Below are 16721 nucleotides of genomic sequence, written 5' to 3' on the forward strand. Positions count from 1 at the left end.
CTTGTAACTGTTCGCCTTGCAATGCCTCATGGGACTTGTAGTTTTGCAACAGCTGGAGGGCCGCCAGTTTGACACCCCTGCCCTAGAGAATAAAATGGCAGTCGTTGCAATACTTTGTCACACGGTATTTGCGCAGCGGTCTTACAAGCACACTTTTTGGGGAAAAATACACTTTTTTTAATTAAAAAAAAAAAAAAGAATACAACAGTAAAGTTAAACAAACGCAAAATGCGAACGCCTGTTTAACAAATGACATAGTGTGGCGGGCTGGAGAAAGACACAGAGGGGGATGACAGGCAGGAAGAAGGGGGGAGAGGGGAGAGCGGAGCAGGTAGCCTATCACGGAGGAAGGCACTTTGACCATGGTGATCAGGGTGGAGCAGCCCTGGTTATTGTGGTCTGTTTAGAGAGGGCAAGCAGTAAGTGGTAGGTTTAGTGTTTTTATTTTACAGCTTAGAGGGAGGAAGATTACACAGCACAAGCACTGTGCTGTTTAATCTGCTTTAAGGTACCACAATCTACATTTCTATCTTTTTTTCGGAGGTTAAGAACACTTTAAGAATATTATACAAAAGCCACGATACCATCACCAAAATAGGACAATGTTGTATATGGCACAGTTTACCAACACAACTTCCCACTGCAGTTATTTCAGCCAGGAATTGGCCGTTTATCCACACCGATGCTACATAGCCAAAAAAATAAATAAATAAATAAATAAATAAATAGATAGAAGGGGGGATGCAAGGTTAAAAGTGGTAGTAAAGGCGAGGCAATTTTTATCTTATTGCATAGCCCCCTTGCCCACCTAAATATTACCCAAGTCCTATCTCAATGCAACATATGTGGTGTTGAGGCCAAATAATTCAATTGTAGTCTCATCCGTCTAGAACACATTTTTCCATGTTGCCTCAGAATCTTCAAAGTGAGTTTAGGTGGTCAAATGAGACTAAAATGTAATTATTTGGCGTCAACACCAAACAAACATCTGCCGGAAATCCAATACAGCTCACCATCCAAATAACACCGTTCCTACAGTAAGGCTTCATGTACACGAAACGTTTATTCAACCTCTCCTGAGCGATTTAACTTGACAAATAGTAACCCACGTTTAAAACATCCGTCTTGCCACATTTACATGCTGCGTTTGCGTTTAGAATCGGTTAAAAAAAAAAATGAACGCCTGTGATAGAAATGCGGCTAAACACAAGTTACCATGTTTAGAAGCGTTTGGCGCTTGAAATACCTCTAAACTCAGCTTCTGAACCAATTTTTTTGCGTTCCAAAAAAAAAAAGTCTCTAAACTCAAATGCTTAGAAACGATTGTAAACGACCCTGTGTACATACATGTACTGATAAGATAACAAAGGAGAGTTCAGGAGCACTTAAAAAAAAATGCCCAGGCCAAGGCTTATATGTATACTCTGCAGCAATACGTATACAAGGGATGTGTATGCATGCAGCTGTGGGACGAGGAATGCCTCAGCCGCTTATGATTGGTGGTGTTATGCAAGTGGTAAATATCAACTACTTCAATACCATCTGGGGATGCTCAATGATAAAATATAAAATCCTACAACTGAATGTCCCTTAGGTGCTCATCTCTCCTTACCCCAAAGCTCTTTTGGTCTTTCCTATATATAACATTTTTGCAAGAGCATCACAGCATCCAGTATCAAGAACAAAGGAAAGGTTAGGTTAAATTTACAGTATACATCTTCCATGCTATTCCCCGCTGTCAGACCATCTAACAAATAGCTTTTTTCCAGGTGTGAAGGAACACATTACAGCCTGGTACAAGTGAGTAGGGGGGAGTTTTTGCCTTGGAAACACAGGAATTCCACATTACCACTATAGAATATTTTCATGATAGCAGTCCTATACCAGAGTGGAACAGGTTTGGTGGAAGGGCCTTCATACAATATATTTTTTTTTCTTCGCCACTGAAAAAAAAAAAAAAAAAAGGAACATCCTATGTATGAGAAGACTTCATGACAAGATGACCGCTGGGACACCTCTGTCCAGTAATGGTAGAGAAATAATTTTTGTAGAATCTGTGAAGCCTATTGGGGCCTTCCACACCCACATTGATTTGAGCTCATAAGTCACCCTACAGGTCTACAGTGCTCTCCAGGGGGGGAACCTACATGCCCCCACCCACATGACCAACCACTCACGTGACCAACCACCCTCAGCGTCAGGATCTCCAGTCAAAGACTCAACCCAAGTAATCATTAGCTGGGGCTCACTGAAAGAAATCGACTGAAAGAATCTACATGTTTCGCAGTAAATGCTTAGTCATGGGATTCCCATGACTAAGCATTTACTGCGAAACATGTCGGGAACGTGGCTACAGTTTTACTAGCTTCACTGTCTAGAGACGCCGCTGCTGTTTAGACGACTTGCCATTACTGGGAGCCGGGAATCTGGAGTGTGGTGAGCCTATACCAACTGAGCACACACCTCATGTTTGAAGCTGACTTTTAATTTTTTACACGTGAGTTTAATGAATGAAGAGTTGCTGTGATTTTGAATTAAACTGGTGGTACAATTTTACACTATTGGAGCACTTCTTTTGTTTTCATGTACATTATTGAGGGATTATCACGGTGGTCCAGCTGAGATTAGTTTATCCATTTGTGGGATCATACACAAGTGATTTAGCCTAACACGAGAGTGAAAGGCAAATCCGTCTGGTGAGTGCGTTTTTCAGAGGGGAGTTATCACAGCACGGTGGTGAGGTGGAAGGTTCACAGAATAAGGAATTTTCTCATCAAATTTATTCATAAATTTTTTATGGACTTTATATCACTTGTCACGTGGTGTAGAGTTTATATGTTATTGTTTATTTATTATTATATTAATTAGCGCTGCAATTTTCTTACACCTATTAAGGTTAATTTTTTTTTTTTTCATTTTAATTATTCACTCACAAGTAGCAGCTGTAGTTTATTTCATTTTTTTTTTTGGCGCAGTGGTGATAGAGGTTACCCAGTGCGTTAGTATTCTATTGTTACCAATGAAATATCCAATCATCGACAATACATAGTATAGAGCAGGGGTGCCCAACCAGTGGCCCGGGGGCCACATGTGGCCCGCGGATCCCTCTGATGTGGCCCGCGACTTCCTGCTCTGGGATGGAATAAAACAGAATACCGTTATTATAGGTAAGTTTATTACTAAAATCGCAGTGTATATATGGGAATATCTGTTCTACAGTGGTTACTGGGCTGCTTTCAAACTGATCTGCGATGTGCAGAGCAGCGCAGCTGCGGGTTAACTGTACTGAGCCATAGACTTCCATTACCTGCAAGTTTGGTGTGCTTTCTGAAAAGTGCACCACACCTACAGGATAAAATAGAAGTCTATGGCAAAGTGCATCTAGCCTGCAGGAAAGCCACAGGTGAACTGTGCTGCACCCACAGTGCGGGTTAACTTAGGCCCCTTTCACACGGTCAATCTGACCCAATTGGACCCTCTATTCACCTTGTACACACGAGCCAGAATCTCATCAGGAAAAAACCCTTGTTTTTCCTGACGAGATTCTTGGCAAGAACCTCTTGCCGCCCGAGTGTACAGACTCTCCTTTCAAAATATTCTCTTGAAAGGCAAGAAGGCGGTGACGTCAACGCGTACGACGAGCATGCACTCGTCACATTCGATGCTGTCGCCGCCATCTTGCTGCACCCTACCTATGCCTAGGAAGCTACCGCGCATGCGTCAAAGTCATTTCGAGCATGCACAGGTTTTCACAGCGACAGGTAAGTATACACACTCTCGGGTTTCTCGGCAGGAAAACTGTCTAGAATCTGACAACGAGAAAAATAGATTAGATGTTCTCTATTTTTCTCATCTAGATTTTGGGGCAGTTTTCTTGTCGAGAAACCTAAAAGCCTCGTACACAGGCTCGGTATACTCAGCAAGAAAGCTCTGCCAGCAGTTTTCTTGCTGGTTCTTGTCGAGAAAACCGAGCGTGTGTACAAGGCTTTAGAAGTGGCTCTATAGAGTAGAGTGGGCTGCCATCCACCTGCTTCACTCATTGTGGCCCATGACCCATTACCAAGTCGCTTAAGTGGCCCTCGCTCTTCAAAAGGTTGGGCACCCCTGGTATAGAGGCTCTACATGTTTTGCTGTTTATTCTGTAGAATCCGCTTCCTCAAGGGGCTAAATACAGACATATATTTGTCGGAAGATATACATGGGTTGTCACATAACTATAAATAGAAAAAACATTAGTATTATTGTACATTGCGTATATATAAGATTACAGTTTTGTGTAAAAAAAGATATGCATCCATTCCGTTACTATAAATATGTACTTTTTCTATACTTTGTAATAAAAATATTTTTTATATTATACCCCCGACTGATTATCAGTTTCACATACGGTGCCATTAAAGTCCACCGTATGTGAAGATGTAAAGATGGGACGAAGGCACCAATTTAAACCTCTTTATATCTATAGCACCTTTACATAAGAACCTATGAAGGAACCCAAAGAGAACCAGCCACCACTGAACCTATGAAGGAACCCAAAGAGAACCAGCCACCACCGAACCTATGAAGGAACCCAAAGAGAACCAGCCACCACTGAACCTATGAAGGAACCCAAAGAGAACCAGCCACCACTGAACCTATGAAGGAACCCAAAGAGAACCAGCCACCACTGAACCCATAGAACCAGCCCCCACTGAACCCATGGAAGAACCCCAAGAGAACTAGCCATCAATGAAACCTCAAAGGAACACAAGACTTCTGAAGGAACCTAAATAACCCCTCCTCCCCCCAGTAAGGTTTGTTCCCACAGCATGAACCAGCTGACAGTGACCACACAGCTGTGCTGGGATGAATATCAGAATGTCAGATATAAGACACACATCACGTGATGCGCCCTTGCCCAGTGACAGGGGGGGGTCATACAATATATTTATATAAAATCTACATGGTAAATCAAATGAATGTTACCTTATCAGCTCTGCCAATAAAGGAGGTCTTTCCAGCCAATCCCAGACAAATGGCACAAACGATGCTAGACTTTCCTGTTCCATTTGCACCAACAATCATATTTAAGTGAGGGCCAGGAAACACCTCACACAAGTCATATGTGCTGCATAAAAAAAAAAAAAGAAAAAGATTATTACACCATCTAAATTTTTTTATAAAAAAACATGTATTGTAAATGACTGTTAACTTGGAGCTGCTCGATTAATCATTAAAAGATTGAGCTTAATCTTAATCTTAATTCAGTATTTCCACAATTCATGTAAAAAGTGCAGAGCTCACAGCTGTCAAAAAATAAATAAAAAAAGAAGCAGCATTTCAGCACTGAAAGAGACAGATAAAGAGACATTTTATCTTCTGATCTGTCCTTCTGTTTATTAATTTACAGATCAAAAGGATGAGCTTTGGTCTGAAAATAAACCTTGTCAATTAAAAAAAAAATTCTCTTATTGTTCCTATGCTTAACTCCTTATTAAACCTTAATTTACTCTAATCAGCCTTACTGTCTTCTTATTCTCCTTTTAAGTACGGTATTATTTTCCTGCTGTTTTCATTTATTATTTTATTTACTTCTATTTTATAAACCTTTGCTATTTTAAGCAAAAAAAAAATAAAAATGTTGAGGTGACTAGAGGAATCATTCCTGCTAAACGATTGTATTCTGCCGACAGGAAGTCTTCACTTCGCCAGAATACAATGATCAGTGTTGCTGGCTATAGCCGGTGGCACTGATCAATTGGGAAAAACCAGACAGGCTGGTTGTACACAAGTCGGTCGATAGATCGACTTGTATACAAAGAGATAGCCCATACATGGACCAAAATTCAGCTGGTCCCTGCTGAACTGGCCGGATTTCAATCCATGTATGGCCAGCTTTAAGCTTAAATTGGCATACATGACTATACAATCTGGCTGCACAATCTCAGATTATCTTAAAGCTCACCAGACACACACGTTACAATTTCTGATAATCTCCTTAACCCCTTCCCATCCAGCAGAGTATTTCTAAAGTGGTTGTAAATCCTTACATATATTCAGTAAAGTGACTGGCCTCAAGCGATACAGAGATTAAACAAAACCTCATACAAAGAGTTTTACCTGTTTATCTGCAGTCTTTGCTTCTCTACAGCTGCTCAAAGTGCTGAATTTATAAAGCTTGTCTGAATTGTCCGAAAAAAAGAGATTTTTAATACAGCTTACCTGTAAAATCTTTTTCTTGGAGTACATCACGGGACACAGAGCGGCATTCATTACTATATGGGTTATATGGAGTACCTTCAGGTGTAGACACTGGCAATCTTCAAACAGGAAATGCCCCTCCCTATATAACCCCCTCCCATAGGAGGAGTACCTCAGTTTTGTAGCAAGCAGTATGCCTCCCAAAATGGTCCTCAAAAGAGGGGTGGGAGCTCTGTGTCCCGTGATGTACTCCAAGAAAAAGATTTTACAGGTAAGCTGTATTAAAAATCTCTTTTTCTTTATCGTTACATCACGGAACACAGAGCGGCATTCATTACTATATGGGATGTCCCAAAGCAATGCTTACAATGAGGGGAGGGAGAACATCTCCAAGACAAAAGGATTTAATTTAGAGATATACTCAAATCATAATAAATCCAACTTATTTGAGAAAAATAATCTTAAATTTTAAATTTAACTCAAAAAAAGAGGAGCCCCCGGAATCCGAGGGTCTCAAACTGCAGCCTGCAGCACTGCCTGCCCGAAGGCAGTATCAGTATTCCTTCTTACGTCCAACTTGTAGAATTTTGTAAATGTGTGGACAGAAGACCAGGTTGCCGCCTTGCAAACTTGAGCCATAGAGATCTGGTGGTGTGCTGCCCAGGAGGCGCCCATGGCTCTAGTAGAATGAGCCCTTAATGATACTGGAGGAGGCAACCCTTTCAAGCCGTAGGCCTGAGTGATCAATTGCTTAATCCACCTAGAAATGGTGGACTTTGCAGCTGCCTGCCCCTTCTTGGGCCCATCCGGTAGAATAAACAGCACATCTGTTTTCCGGATCTTCTCTGTAGCTTTAAGATAGGCCTTCATGGCCCTGACAATATCCAAGGTATGCAGCAACCCTTCCTTTCTGGAAGTAGGTTTAGGGAAGAAGGATGGTAATACCAAATCCTGGTTCAAATGAAAACTGGATATGACCTTCGGTAAGAAGGAAGGATGAGGGCGGAGAACGACCTTGTCCTTATGAAATATAAGATATGGTTCCTTACAGGATAAGGCTGCCAGTTCCGAAACTCTTCTTGCGGAAACTATGGCAACCAAAAACACCAACTTCCTTGTCAGTAGAACCAAAGGAACTTCAGCCAACGGCTCAAACGGTTGTTTCTGTAAACTCGACAGAACAAGATTTAAATCCCACGGACAAAGCGGGGATTTAACTGGAGGTTTAATACGTAAGACCCCTTGAAGGAAGGTCTTAACCAGCGAGTGGGTGGCCAGCGGCCGCTGAAACCACACTGACAGGGCAGAAATCTGTCCTTTGATTGTGCTTAATGCCAATCCTTTATCCACTCCTAGCTGGAGAAAACTTAAAACTCTATCTATGGTGAACTTGCGAGGAAGCCATAGCTTGGATTCGCACCAGCCTATATAGGCCTTCCAGACCCTGTGATAAATCACCCTAGAGACCGGTTTCCTGGCTCTGATTAGGGTAGAGATTACTTTCTGAGACAGACCTCTACCCCTGAGAATCAAGGATTCAGCTTCCAGGCCGTCAAATTTAGATGCCGTAAGGCAGGGTGGAGGATCGGACCTTGCGATAGCAGGTCTGGCCTTAGAGGCAGAGTCCAAGGGTTTCCCACTACCATCCTTAGGATTAGTGAGTACCAAGCCCTTCTGGGCCATGCTGGAGCTACCAGGATAACTGGTATGTGCTCCACCCGGATCCTGCGCAGCAGGCGGGGTAGTAACTGGAGCGGGGGAAACGCATAAAGAAGCTTGAACTGATGCCAAGGGCAAACCAGAGCATCGGTTCCGCAGGCCATCGGATCCCTTGAGCGGGACATGAACCTGTCTAGCTTCTTGTTGAGTCTCGATGCCATGATATCCACGTCCGGCACTCCCCATCTTTGGCAGAGTGCTTGAAAGACTTGTGGATGCAGAGACCATTCCCCCGGCCATAGAGTCTGGCGGCTTAAGAAGTCCGCCTGAAAGTTGTCCACTCCGGGAATGAATATTGCCGATATGCAGGGCACATGAGCCTCTGCCCATAGGAGAATCAAGCTCACTTCTCTCTGAGCGGCCTGACTCCTGGTCCCCCCTTGGTGATTTATGTATGCCACTGCCGTGGCATTGTCTGATTGAATTCTCACCGGGAGCCCCTGCAATTTCGACGTCCAAGCCCTGAGGGCTAGTCGAACAGCTCTGAGCTCCAAGATGTTGATGGGTAAAAGCTTCTCTGGCTTTGCCCAAATACCTTGGCGAGTGGAACCATCCACAATCGCTCCCCAGCCCGTCAGGCTGGCGTCTGTGGTCACTATCTTCCAAGCCACTGGGCTGAAAGATTTTCCCTTCAGTAGATTCTGAGGGTCTAACCACCAACACAGACTTTGCCGGACTCTTGATGAGAGAGGCAACGGGATATCCAAGGCCTGTGGCCTTCTGCTCCATGCTGACAGGATGGCTGCCTGCAGGATGCGAGTGTGGCTCTGGGCGTATGGCACCGCCTCGAAAGTAGCCACCATCTTGCCTAGTAATCTCATACATAGGCGAATAGTCGGTTCTTTCTTGCTTAGAACCAGTAGGATTAATTCCTTGATGGCTTTGACCTTCCTCAGAGGTAGGAACACCCCTTGTTGTTCCGTGTCTAATCTCATGCCGAGATATTCCAACTGCCTTGTGGGCTGGAATGCTGACTTTTCTCGATTTAGGACCCAGCCGAACCTCTCGAGGTATTGGACCGTGAGGGCCACTGCTCGTTCCAAGCCGGGAGACGAGTGGTCTATGACTAGGAGGTCGTCCAGGTATGCTAGGATCGTGACCCCTTGGATCCTTAGCTTGGCTAGGATTGGAGCTAGAACCTTCGTGAACACCCGGGGGGCCGTAGCCAACCCGAAGGGAAGCGCCACGAATTGGAAATGACGCGAAGCCACCATAAAGCGTAGATATCTTTGATGTGGCTGATAAATTGGAACATGAAGGTAGGCATCCTTTATGTCTATGGACGCCATGAAGTCGTCCTTTTGGAGTGTGGCAGCGATCCATGCCTTTAAGTATGCATTTACCATCTTTAGGTCCAAAATTGGCCTGACATCTCCATTGGGCTTTAGGATGATGAATAGGTTGGAGTAGAAACCCAGCCCCTGTTCCAGGACTGGTACCTCTACTATTACTTCCTGGGAAAGTAGATGATCTAGAGCCGACCTTAATGCGGCTCCTTTCTCCAGATCGTTTGGAATCCTCGACTCCTGGAAATGAGGAGGAGGAAACCTTAGGAATTCTAGCTTGTAGCCTGTGGCCACGGAAGACCGTACCCACTCGTCGGGAATGCTGGCTTCCCAAATCTCCGAAAAGAGTCGCAGCCTTCCCCCCACCTTCGTGGGTGGGGGCGCCCCTTCATGAGGTAGACTTGGGGGCTGGTTTTGCTGGCTTGCGAAACCACTGCCTCTTGCCCCTAACAGCCTGTCCTTGTGATCTGCTGTTGAAGCCGAAGTTTGTTCTTGCAGGAGGCCGTCGATACTGCTTGGCATTAGAGGGCCCCTGCCCAGGGGAGGACTGTCGTTTAAACGCAGGTCCCTGAACCCTCTTCTTAGTTGGCAAGAGAGTACTCTTGCCGCTTGAAATGGTCTGAATGTATTTATCTAAGTCCTCTCCGAAGAGCTGTCCTCCATGGAAGGGAAACCCTGCCAGGAGCTTCTTGCATGGGGGCTCAGCCTCCCAGCTTTTTAACCATAAGAGTCTTCTCATATGGATAAGGGATAATGATAAACGTGACGCTTGTTGGATAGAATCCTTGATTGCGTCTACCGTAAAACATATGGCCTTAGGGACATCCGAAAATTCTTCTGCCTGCTCGGCAGGAATAAGTTCAAGCATTTGCTTAAATTGATCCGATAAAGCTTGAGCGACTCCAATCGCAGCCACGGCTGGCTGTACTACTGCCCCTGCAGAAGTGAAGGAGTTCTTAAGTAGGGCTTCCAAGCGTCTATCAACTGGATCTTTGAAAACCTGTACATTTTCTACAGGACATGTTAACGATTTGTTAACACATGAGATGGCTGCGTCTACTGCAGGAGAAGCCCATCTCTTGGAAAACTTTTCTTCCATAGGATATAAGACAGAAAATTTCTTAGGTGGAAAGAAAACCTTGTCTGGTTTGTTCCACTCTTGGAACAAGACTTCCTCCAATAGAGGATGGATCGGAAACACAGCACTGCTTTGAGGCGCCCTCAGTGAGCCCAAAGCTGAAACCGTCGATACCTGGAGATCTGGTACAGGCAGGTTGAATGCCTTATGGACCAAGTCCGTCAAGCCCTGAATCCACCAGCTCTCCCTCAGGGAGACTGCCCCAGACTCCTCTGTATCCGGATCTTCGATCCCTGAACCTACTTGGTCTCTGTCCAAGAGGTCCAATTCCCCAGAGGAAAGGACCTCCTCTTCCGAGGGTCCGCGCACGGGTGACGGAGATCTATTCCGCTTACTACCCCGCATGGCTGCGGCTATCATTTCTCCCATGCTTCTCCGCATCTCATTTAAAGAGGCGAGTAACACCTCCTCCGTGACCACCTTAGGGTTGGGTTGACTCGCGTCAGCTCTAGCCCCAGACCCCGATGGCCCAAAGGCTCCCTGTGGGGAAAGCAGCGGCATAGCTCTATCCGAGACCTCAGATTCTGCGGGGGAATCCCCACCTTTTGTACCCTCTGATCTTGATGCCATGGTACAATACCGAGGTACACCTGCTACTTATTGGTACCTGGGACTTATAATAGTTAAATGCCCAAACACCTGTTTGGGGAATAAAAAATGTTTCCTCTACCCTAGATGACACTTTTTTTTTTTTTTTTTTTCAAAGAAAAACTTTTCTTCTTTTTTTTTTTTTTTTTTTCAATCTAGGCAAGAAAAAACATTCTATCCCCCTGAGTAGTATTGCCAAAGAAAAGACTATGAGATGGAAAAGAAAACCAGCCTATTCCTAGGCTAAACCACAATCTTCTGAAGACTGTAGTATTCTTTCTGGCCACTGTGTGTCCTCAGCGCCCCGTGCTTCACTCCAGTCCTTCCTCCCTTAAGCCAGAGAAATGAATGAGCTGTGGCATCTAAGGAAGGGCCGCCCCTTCCTTTAAACCACTGACCCGCCCTTCCCCGCCGACGGGGGGGGGGGGTTGGGAGGAAGGGCCTCTCTGTTCCTGCAGCCGCAGGCCTGGAACACACGAGGAGGTCAGCGTTTTGCCTGCCTTGCAGGCATGAGGGAGAGGACTGGATAGAGCATCGCCTGGAGGCTTGCAGGTAAGCATAGCTCTCTGACACACACATACACTTGTACATAAAAGGCCCCACTCACAGCTTTTCCAACACTACCAGGGAGGTCACTTTTTATGGGGAAATATAACATATAGAGCCATCCTATCTTCATGATATGTGACTGGTTTGCCAGATGCAATGCATAACCTTAGGCATGTCCCCTGTGACCTCCCAGAAAAAACTTGCTAAGAGCCAAGCCCCGCAGGTTTTTCCCCTTACTTACCTGCTCCATGCTGCAGGACTTTGCCAAGCAAGAGGTCCAATCTTCCCCCATCTCCGTGGGGATGTCTAGACCTTCAGGCCCTGGGAACCTTCTTCTTCCATGAAGGATCCACTGTCCTGGGCCCATACAGCACCCTGGCAAACAGAAAACATTAGGCGCCCCAAAGGTTTTCTAAGTTCTGGGCCCAGGGTCCAGCTCTCTTAAAAAGAAAGCATTATGGGCTATACCCCAAGGGTTTGGGGTCCGGTTACTGACCACTTTAGCGCGCAGGCTTTTTTGGACAGAACCGGTAGCTCACCTAATCCCAAGGATGCGGAGGCAAGCTAAACCATGACTAACACCTAAGACACTGGCGTAAAAACTGAGGTACTCCTCCTATGGGAGGGGGTTATATAGGGAGGGGCATTTCCTGTTTGAAGATTGCCAGTGTCTACACCTGAAGGTACTCCATATAACCCATATAGTAATGAATGCCGCTCTGTGTCCCGTGATGTAACGATAAAGAAAAAGGGGGTGGAGAGGTGGAGTCACACTCTACAGAGCTCATTGAGGAGAGCTCTGACAAATGATTGGAGGGAAGGGAACAACCGCCCTTCAAACAGCAAGTGCCTCCACTGTCACCATTTTTCTCTTGCTGTCAGGAAAACTGATCACAAGCGACTCATGCTGATAGCAGAACAATACAGCAGACAGAAATTACTAAGGGCTCTTTCAAACATGCGGACCGTATGTCCGCTTTTTCATCAATCCGTTTATGGATGAAAAAGGGACATACATTGATCCCTATGAGATTGCGGGTGTCAGCGGATAAACATCCGCTGACACCCGATCTCATCCGGGTCTGCAATCCTCTGATTCTGCAGACGGAGGAAAACCCTATTTTTCCATCCGTCTGCAGATCGGGTGAACATGGACAGACGGTCCGTGTTCATCTGATTCCCATATAGGGGAGAGCGGAGATCTGACAGGGCGGTCCCTGCACAGTGTGCAGGGACCGCTCTGTCATCTGCTGGCTCAGCGCGGATCAACGGAGCGATCCCCGCTGAGCAAGCGGAGGTTCACAGGGCGGATCATCACGAATCCGTCTCGTGTGAAAGAGCCCTTATGCTCTGGATTGAGACAAGTACACACCATAGAAGCATCTGCTTTGTTGATATCTGAGGTTTACAACCACTTTAATGGCTCTTTGACACGGGAGTAAAAAAAATGCCAAATGTTTAAGTCTACATTCAAACCTGTGATTTAGGCCAGTGCAAACTGCAGCTGCAGGAATCTTCCGATTCCTGCTACACCTGTGAGCAACTAGGTGTGGCCACCTACCATGTTCACTATAATCACAGGTAGCCGGCGGTCACAGCTATTTGCACAGCCAGCGATAACTTGCAAAGATTGCTGCTGGACACACACAAAGAGCATCCAGCAGCGATCATTGCAGGTAAACAGGGGCTGTGTGGAGAGCTGTGAATAGATACGACTGTCGGCACCCTGTCATCATAGTGAACGGGGCAGGAGGCTGCACCAGGAATCAGAATATTCCTGACGCTGCAATTTGCACTGGCCTAAATTGCAAGTGTGAGTGTAGCCTTACTGATCTGAGCACAGGTGCGTTGTTATCTAGGGCAGTTTTTCCTCAACCATTTTCCAGTCAGGGCAACCTTTAAAATTCTGGACAATCTTGAGGCATCCCCATCTAAAATGTAAAAAACAAAACTAATAGTTTTACATATTGCAGTGTGTATGTCAGCCAGTCCTACAGAAGCCGGCCGGCTCCTGATCAGCGCTCTCAGCTATTGGCCATCCATCAGAACACAATAGCACAGCAGGGGAGATTGCTGTACCAACACACTGGATCATAGAGCTGCACGATTCTGGCTAAATTGAGAATTACAATTTTTTTGCTTAGAAGATAGATAACGATTCTTGCGCCGTAACATCACTGAGCAAATACAGTGTGACATAAAATATTGCAACAATCGGCATTTTATTCCCTAGGGTCTCTGCTATATTATATATATATATATATATATATATATATATATATATATATATATATATATATATATATATTTGGGGGTTCCAATTAATTTTATAGCAAAAAAATACTGATTTTAACTTTTTAACTTTGTAAGAAACAAGTGTCAGAAAAAGGTTTAGGGCCAGATTCATAGAATCAGTTACGCATAGATATCTCTAAGATCCGACAGGTGTAAGTGTCTTACACCGTCGTATCTTAGGCTGCAATTTCAGGCTGGCCGCTAGGTGGCGCTTCCGTTTGTTTACGCGAGGAATATGCAAATTATTATTTACGTTGATTCAGAAACGAACGACCGCCCGGCGCTTTTTTTTTACGTCGTTTGCGTTCGGCTTTTTCCGGCGTAAAGTTACCCCTGCTATATGAGGGGTATTGCGCTGGTATAATAATGTGATATCAAAAAAAAAAAAAAAAAAAAAAAAATTATTATTTTTTAGAATTTTTTTTTTTTTTTTTTAGTTTACCCAAAAAAAAATTTTTTTTTTTTTTCTTTCTATTTGACCCCTATAGTGATATAGTGCTAGATCCAGTACAGTGATGTACGTGATGGGTCACTATAGTAACAGCTCTTGTGAACATATGTACTAGCGTGATGCTATGTGCATATGCTGTGCCATCAAAAATAAATAAATAAATAAATAAATAAATATGGCTACCCCAAATGATGTGCTTGTGAAACAATATTCCAAAGTGCTATAAGTGAGTCTATAAACTATTATGAATATACATGCACAAGTGTGCGAACATATAAATAATGAATAATATTATTAATATATAAAAATAATAATAAGGTGCGTTGGTGCCAAAAATTCGTTTTTCACAATTCATGTGCATTCATGCTGCAACACGTCCCCAATTATGGGTAAGCGCCAGTTCACAAATTCCAGTCCAAACAGAAAGTGTTGCTGAGTTTAAATCCTGGTGCTATAGTTCATGCATACAGGGTGCTGTCACTTCTTCCACCCGACAAAGATAAGTGCTACCACCACCAACTGCTGAAATGCAAACTCACCAGACCCCAGCTGGTAATGTGCCTCAAAAACTTATTCCGTTAAAGTTGGTGAGTCCTCTCAGGATGTTCCTCAATGCCTCAAAGAAACCAAGGGGCTCATCATGGTGAAATACGTTTAAAAATATATTTATTTAAAATTCATAATAAAAAACTACTCACAAGAGAGGTGCTTTAAAACCAGCACCTGGTGTCTTTGGCAGTGTCAGTCTTTTAGACAGCCGCTGACCAGCTTATCGTACGGGTGCGTTCCTGGCTCCTGCTGTACCTGTGGTCTCACTGGTTAAAATTACACTCCCCCTTGCGCTGTCCACATAGCTTCATACGCGTTTCGCAGTTTTGCGTCTTCAGAAAAGCTGGTGGATGATTTTGCTGTCACTGTATTTATCCCCTCTGTCAAATTGCACTTACTGGCCAAACAGGAAGTGGCTGCGCCGCCATCTTTACTATACCGGAAGTGGCCCGGCGGCCATCTTAACTCCTGTATACTGGCCAAACAGGAAGTGGCTGCGCCGCCATTTTTACTATACCGGAAGTGGCCCGGCGGCCATCTTAACTCCTGTATACTGGCCGTGTATTACCTCTATTGCTAAGTGTGTTTCCCCGGGACAAATTATGTGTTTATTGGTGCAGCTGCTAAGCGCCATACTGCCCCAAATCCTCACTATTTTTGGCGTCATAACGCTGCTGATATCCCTGGTTTTCCTCCCCTACGTTCCCTGTAGCCCGGAAGTGCGGGGACCCGGATGTACTGGTGCCGCCATTTTAGTATCTGGCATAGGGTTTATATAATGTGGGATGGTTGGACTCCCAACCATTTCCACAGGAAGTGCCCAATCGGCCATCTTAAGTCCTGTAGGTGACCTTTCCTGCTGTATGCGTCTGTGCCTGACGCTGCCATAGGCACCTTACAGATGTACATACAAAATTTATATATTACTATTCATTGCCGTAAATTGTTAAAAAGCATTCATAAAAGATCAATCAAGTACACTCAAATGCAGGGGGTTTTTGTCATATAGAGACATTCTATCTATATTGTATGGGCCAATTAATATTTAGTATGACAATTCCTTGCAATAAAACACTGTCATTAAAAATGGAATTGTATATCGAAAAAACTTGTTGTCGGTGCGTTAATAATCTAGAAGCGTCTAAATTATGTATATTATTAAAATTATTAAAATTAGGAAACCAGGTGTGGGTGTATACTCAGGTTAATTTATATTTATGCCTGCGCTAGTAGGCATAAAATTTTTAATTTTTTAATTTTAAATTTTTAATTTTTAATTTTAATTTTTAATTTAATTTTTAATTTTTTTAATTTTTAATTTTAATTTTAATTTTTTCACCTAAACCTCATAGAAGGTTTATACAGCACTGCAGCAGGTCAATATAGTATTATTTAGAACTTATTTTTGCGCCGGTGACAATCACTTTTCCTATATATGAGGGGTATGTGCGGCGTATCCTATGTTAAGTATGGCCGTCGTTCCCGCGCCGAGTTTTGAAATTTTTACGTCGTTTGCGTAAGTGGTTCGCGAATACGGCTGGACGTAATTTACGCTCACGTCGAAAGCAATGACGTTTTGCGGCAGATTTTTGAGCATGCGCACTGGGATGTTTTCACGAGCGGTGCATGCGCCGTTCAAAAAAAATGGCAAATAGGCGGGGTCAAGCCAAATTTAAATAAAACACGCCCCCCAACATCCCCATTTGAATTACGCGGCCTTACGCCGCAACACATACGTTACGCCGCCGTAAATAAGGGCGCAAGTTCTTTCTGAATACAGAACTTGCGCCCAAAGTTACAGCGGCGTAATGTATCTAAGATACGTTACGCCGGCCGGACAGATACGCTCAGGTATCTGAATCCGACCCTTAGACTTTAAGTGGCTAAACTCCCAGCATTTACACACAGAAGTTTTATTCCTTTGATCCAAGAAGGAAGAGTTACAATGTTTCTACTTATCTACTAG

At 44.2% G+C, this 16721-nt stretch overlaps 1 protein-coding gene across 1 annotated transcript in view; it reads right to left on the reverse strand.

Annotated features, from left to right (window-relative positions):
- SMC5 (structural maintenance of chromosomes 5) overlaps positions 1 to 16721 on the reverse strand; it is a 139077-nt gene that overhangs the window by 119990 nt on the left and 2366 nt on the right. The window contains exon 2 of the mRNA XM_040356728.1: positions 4966 to 5107. Within this exon, the coding sequence (XP_040212662.1) occupies positions 4966 to 5107 (142 nt within the window). The remainder of the gene's footprint in view (positions 1 to 4965; positions 5108 to 16721) is intronic.

This window comes from Rana temporaria, chromosome 1 (genome assembly GCF_905171775.1).
Source record: "Rana temporaria chromosome 1, aRanTem1.1, whole genome shotgun sequence".
Taxonomy (NCBI): Eukaryota; Metazoa; Chordata; class Amphibia; order Anura; family Ranidae; genus Rana; species Rana temporaria.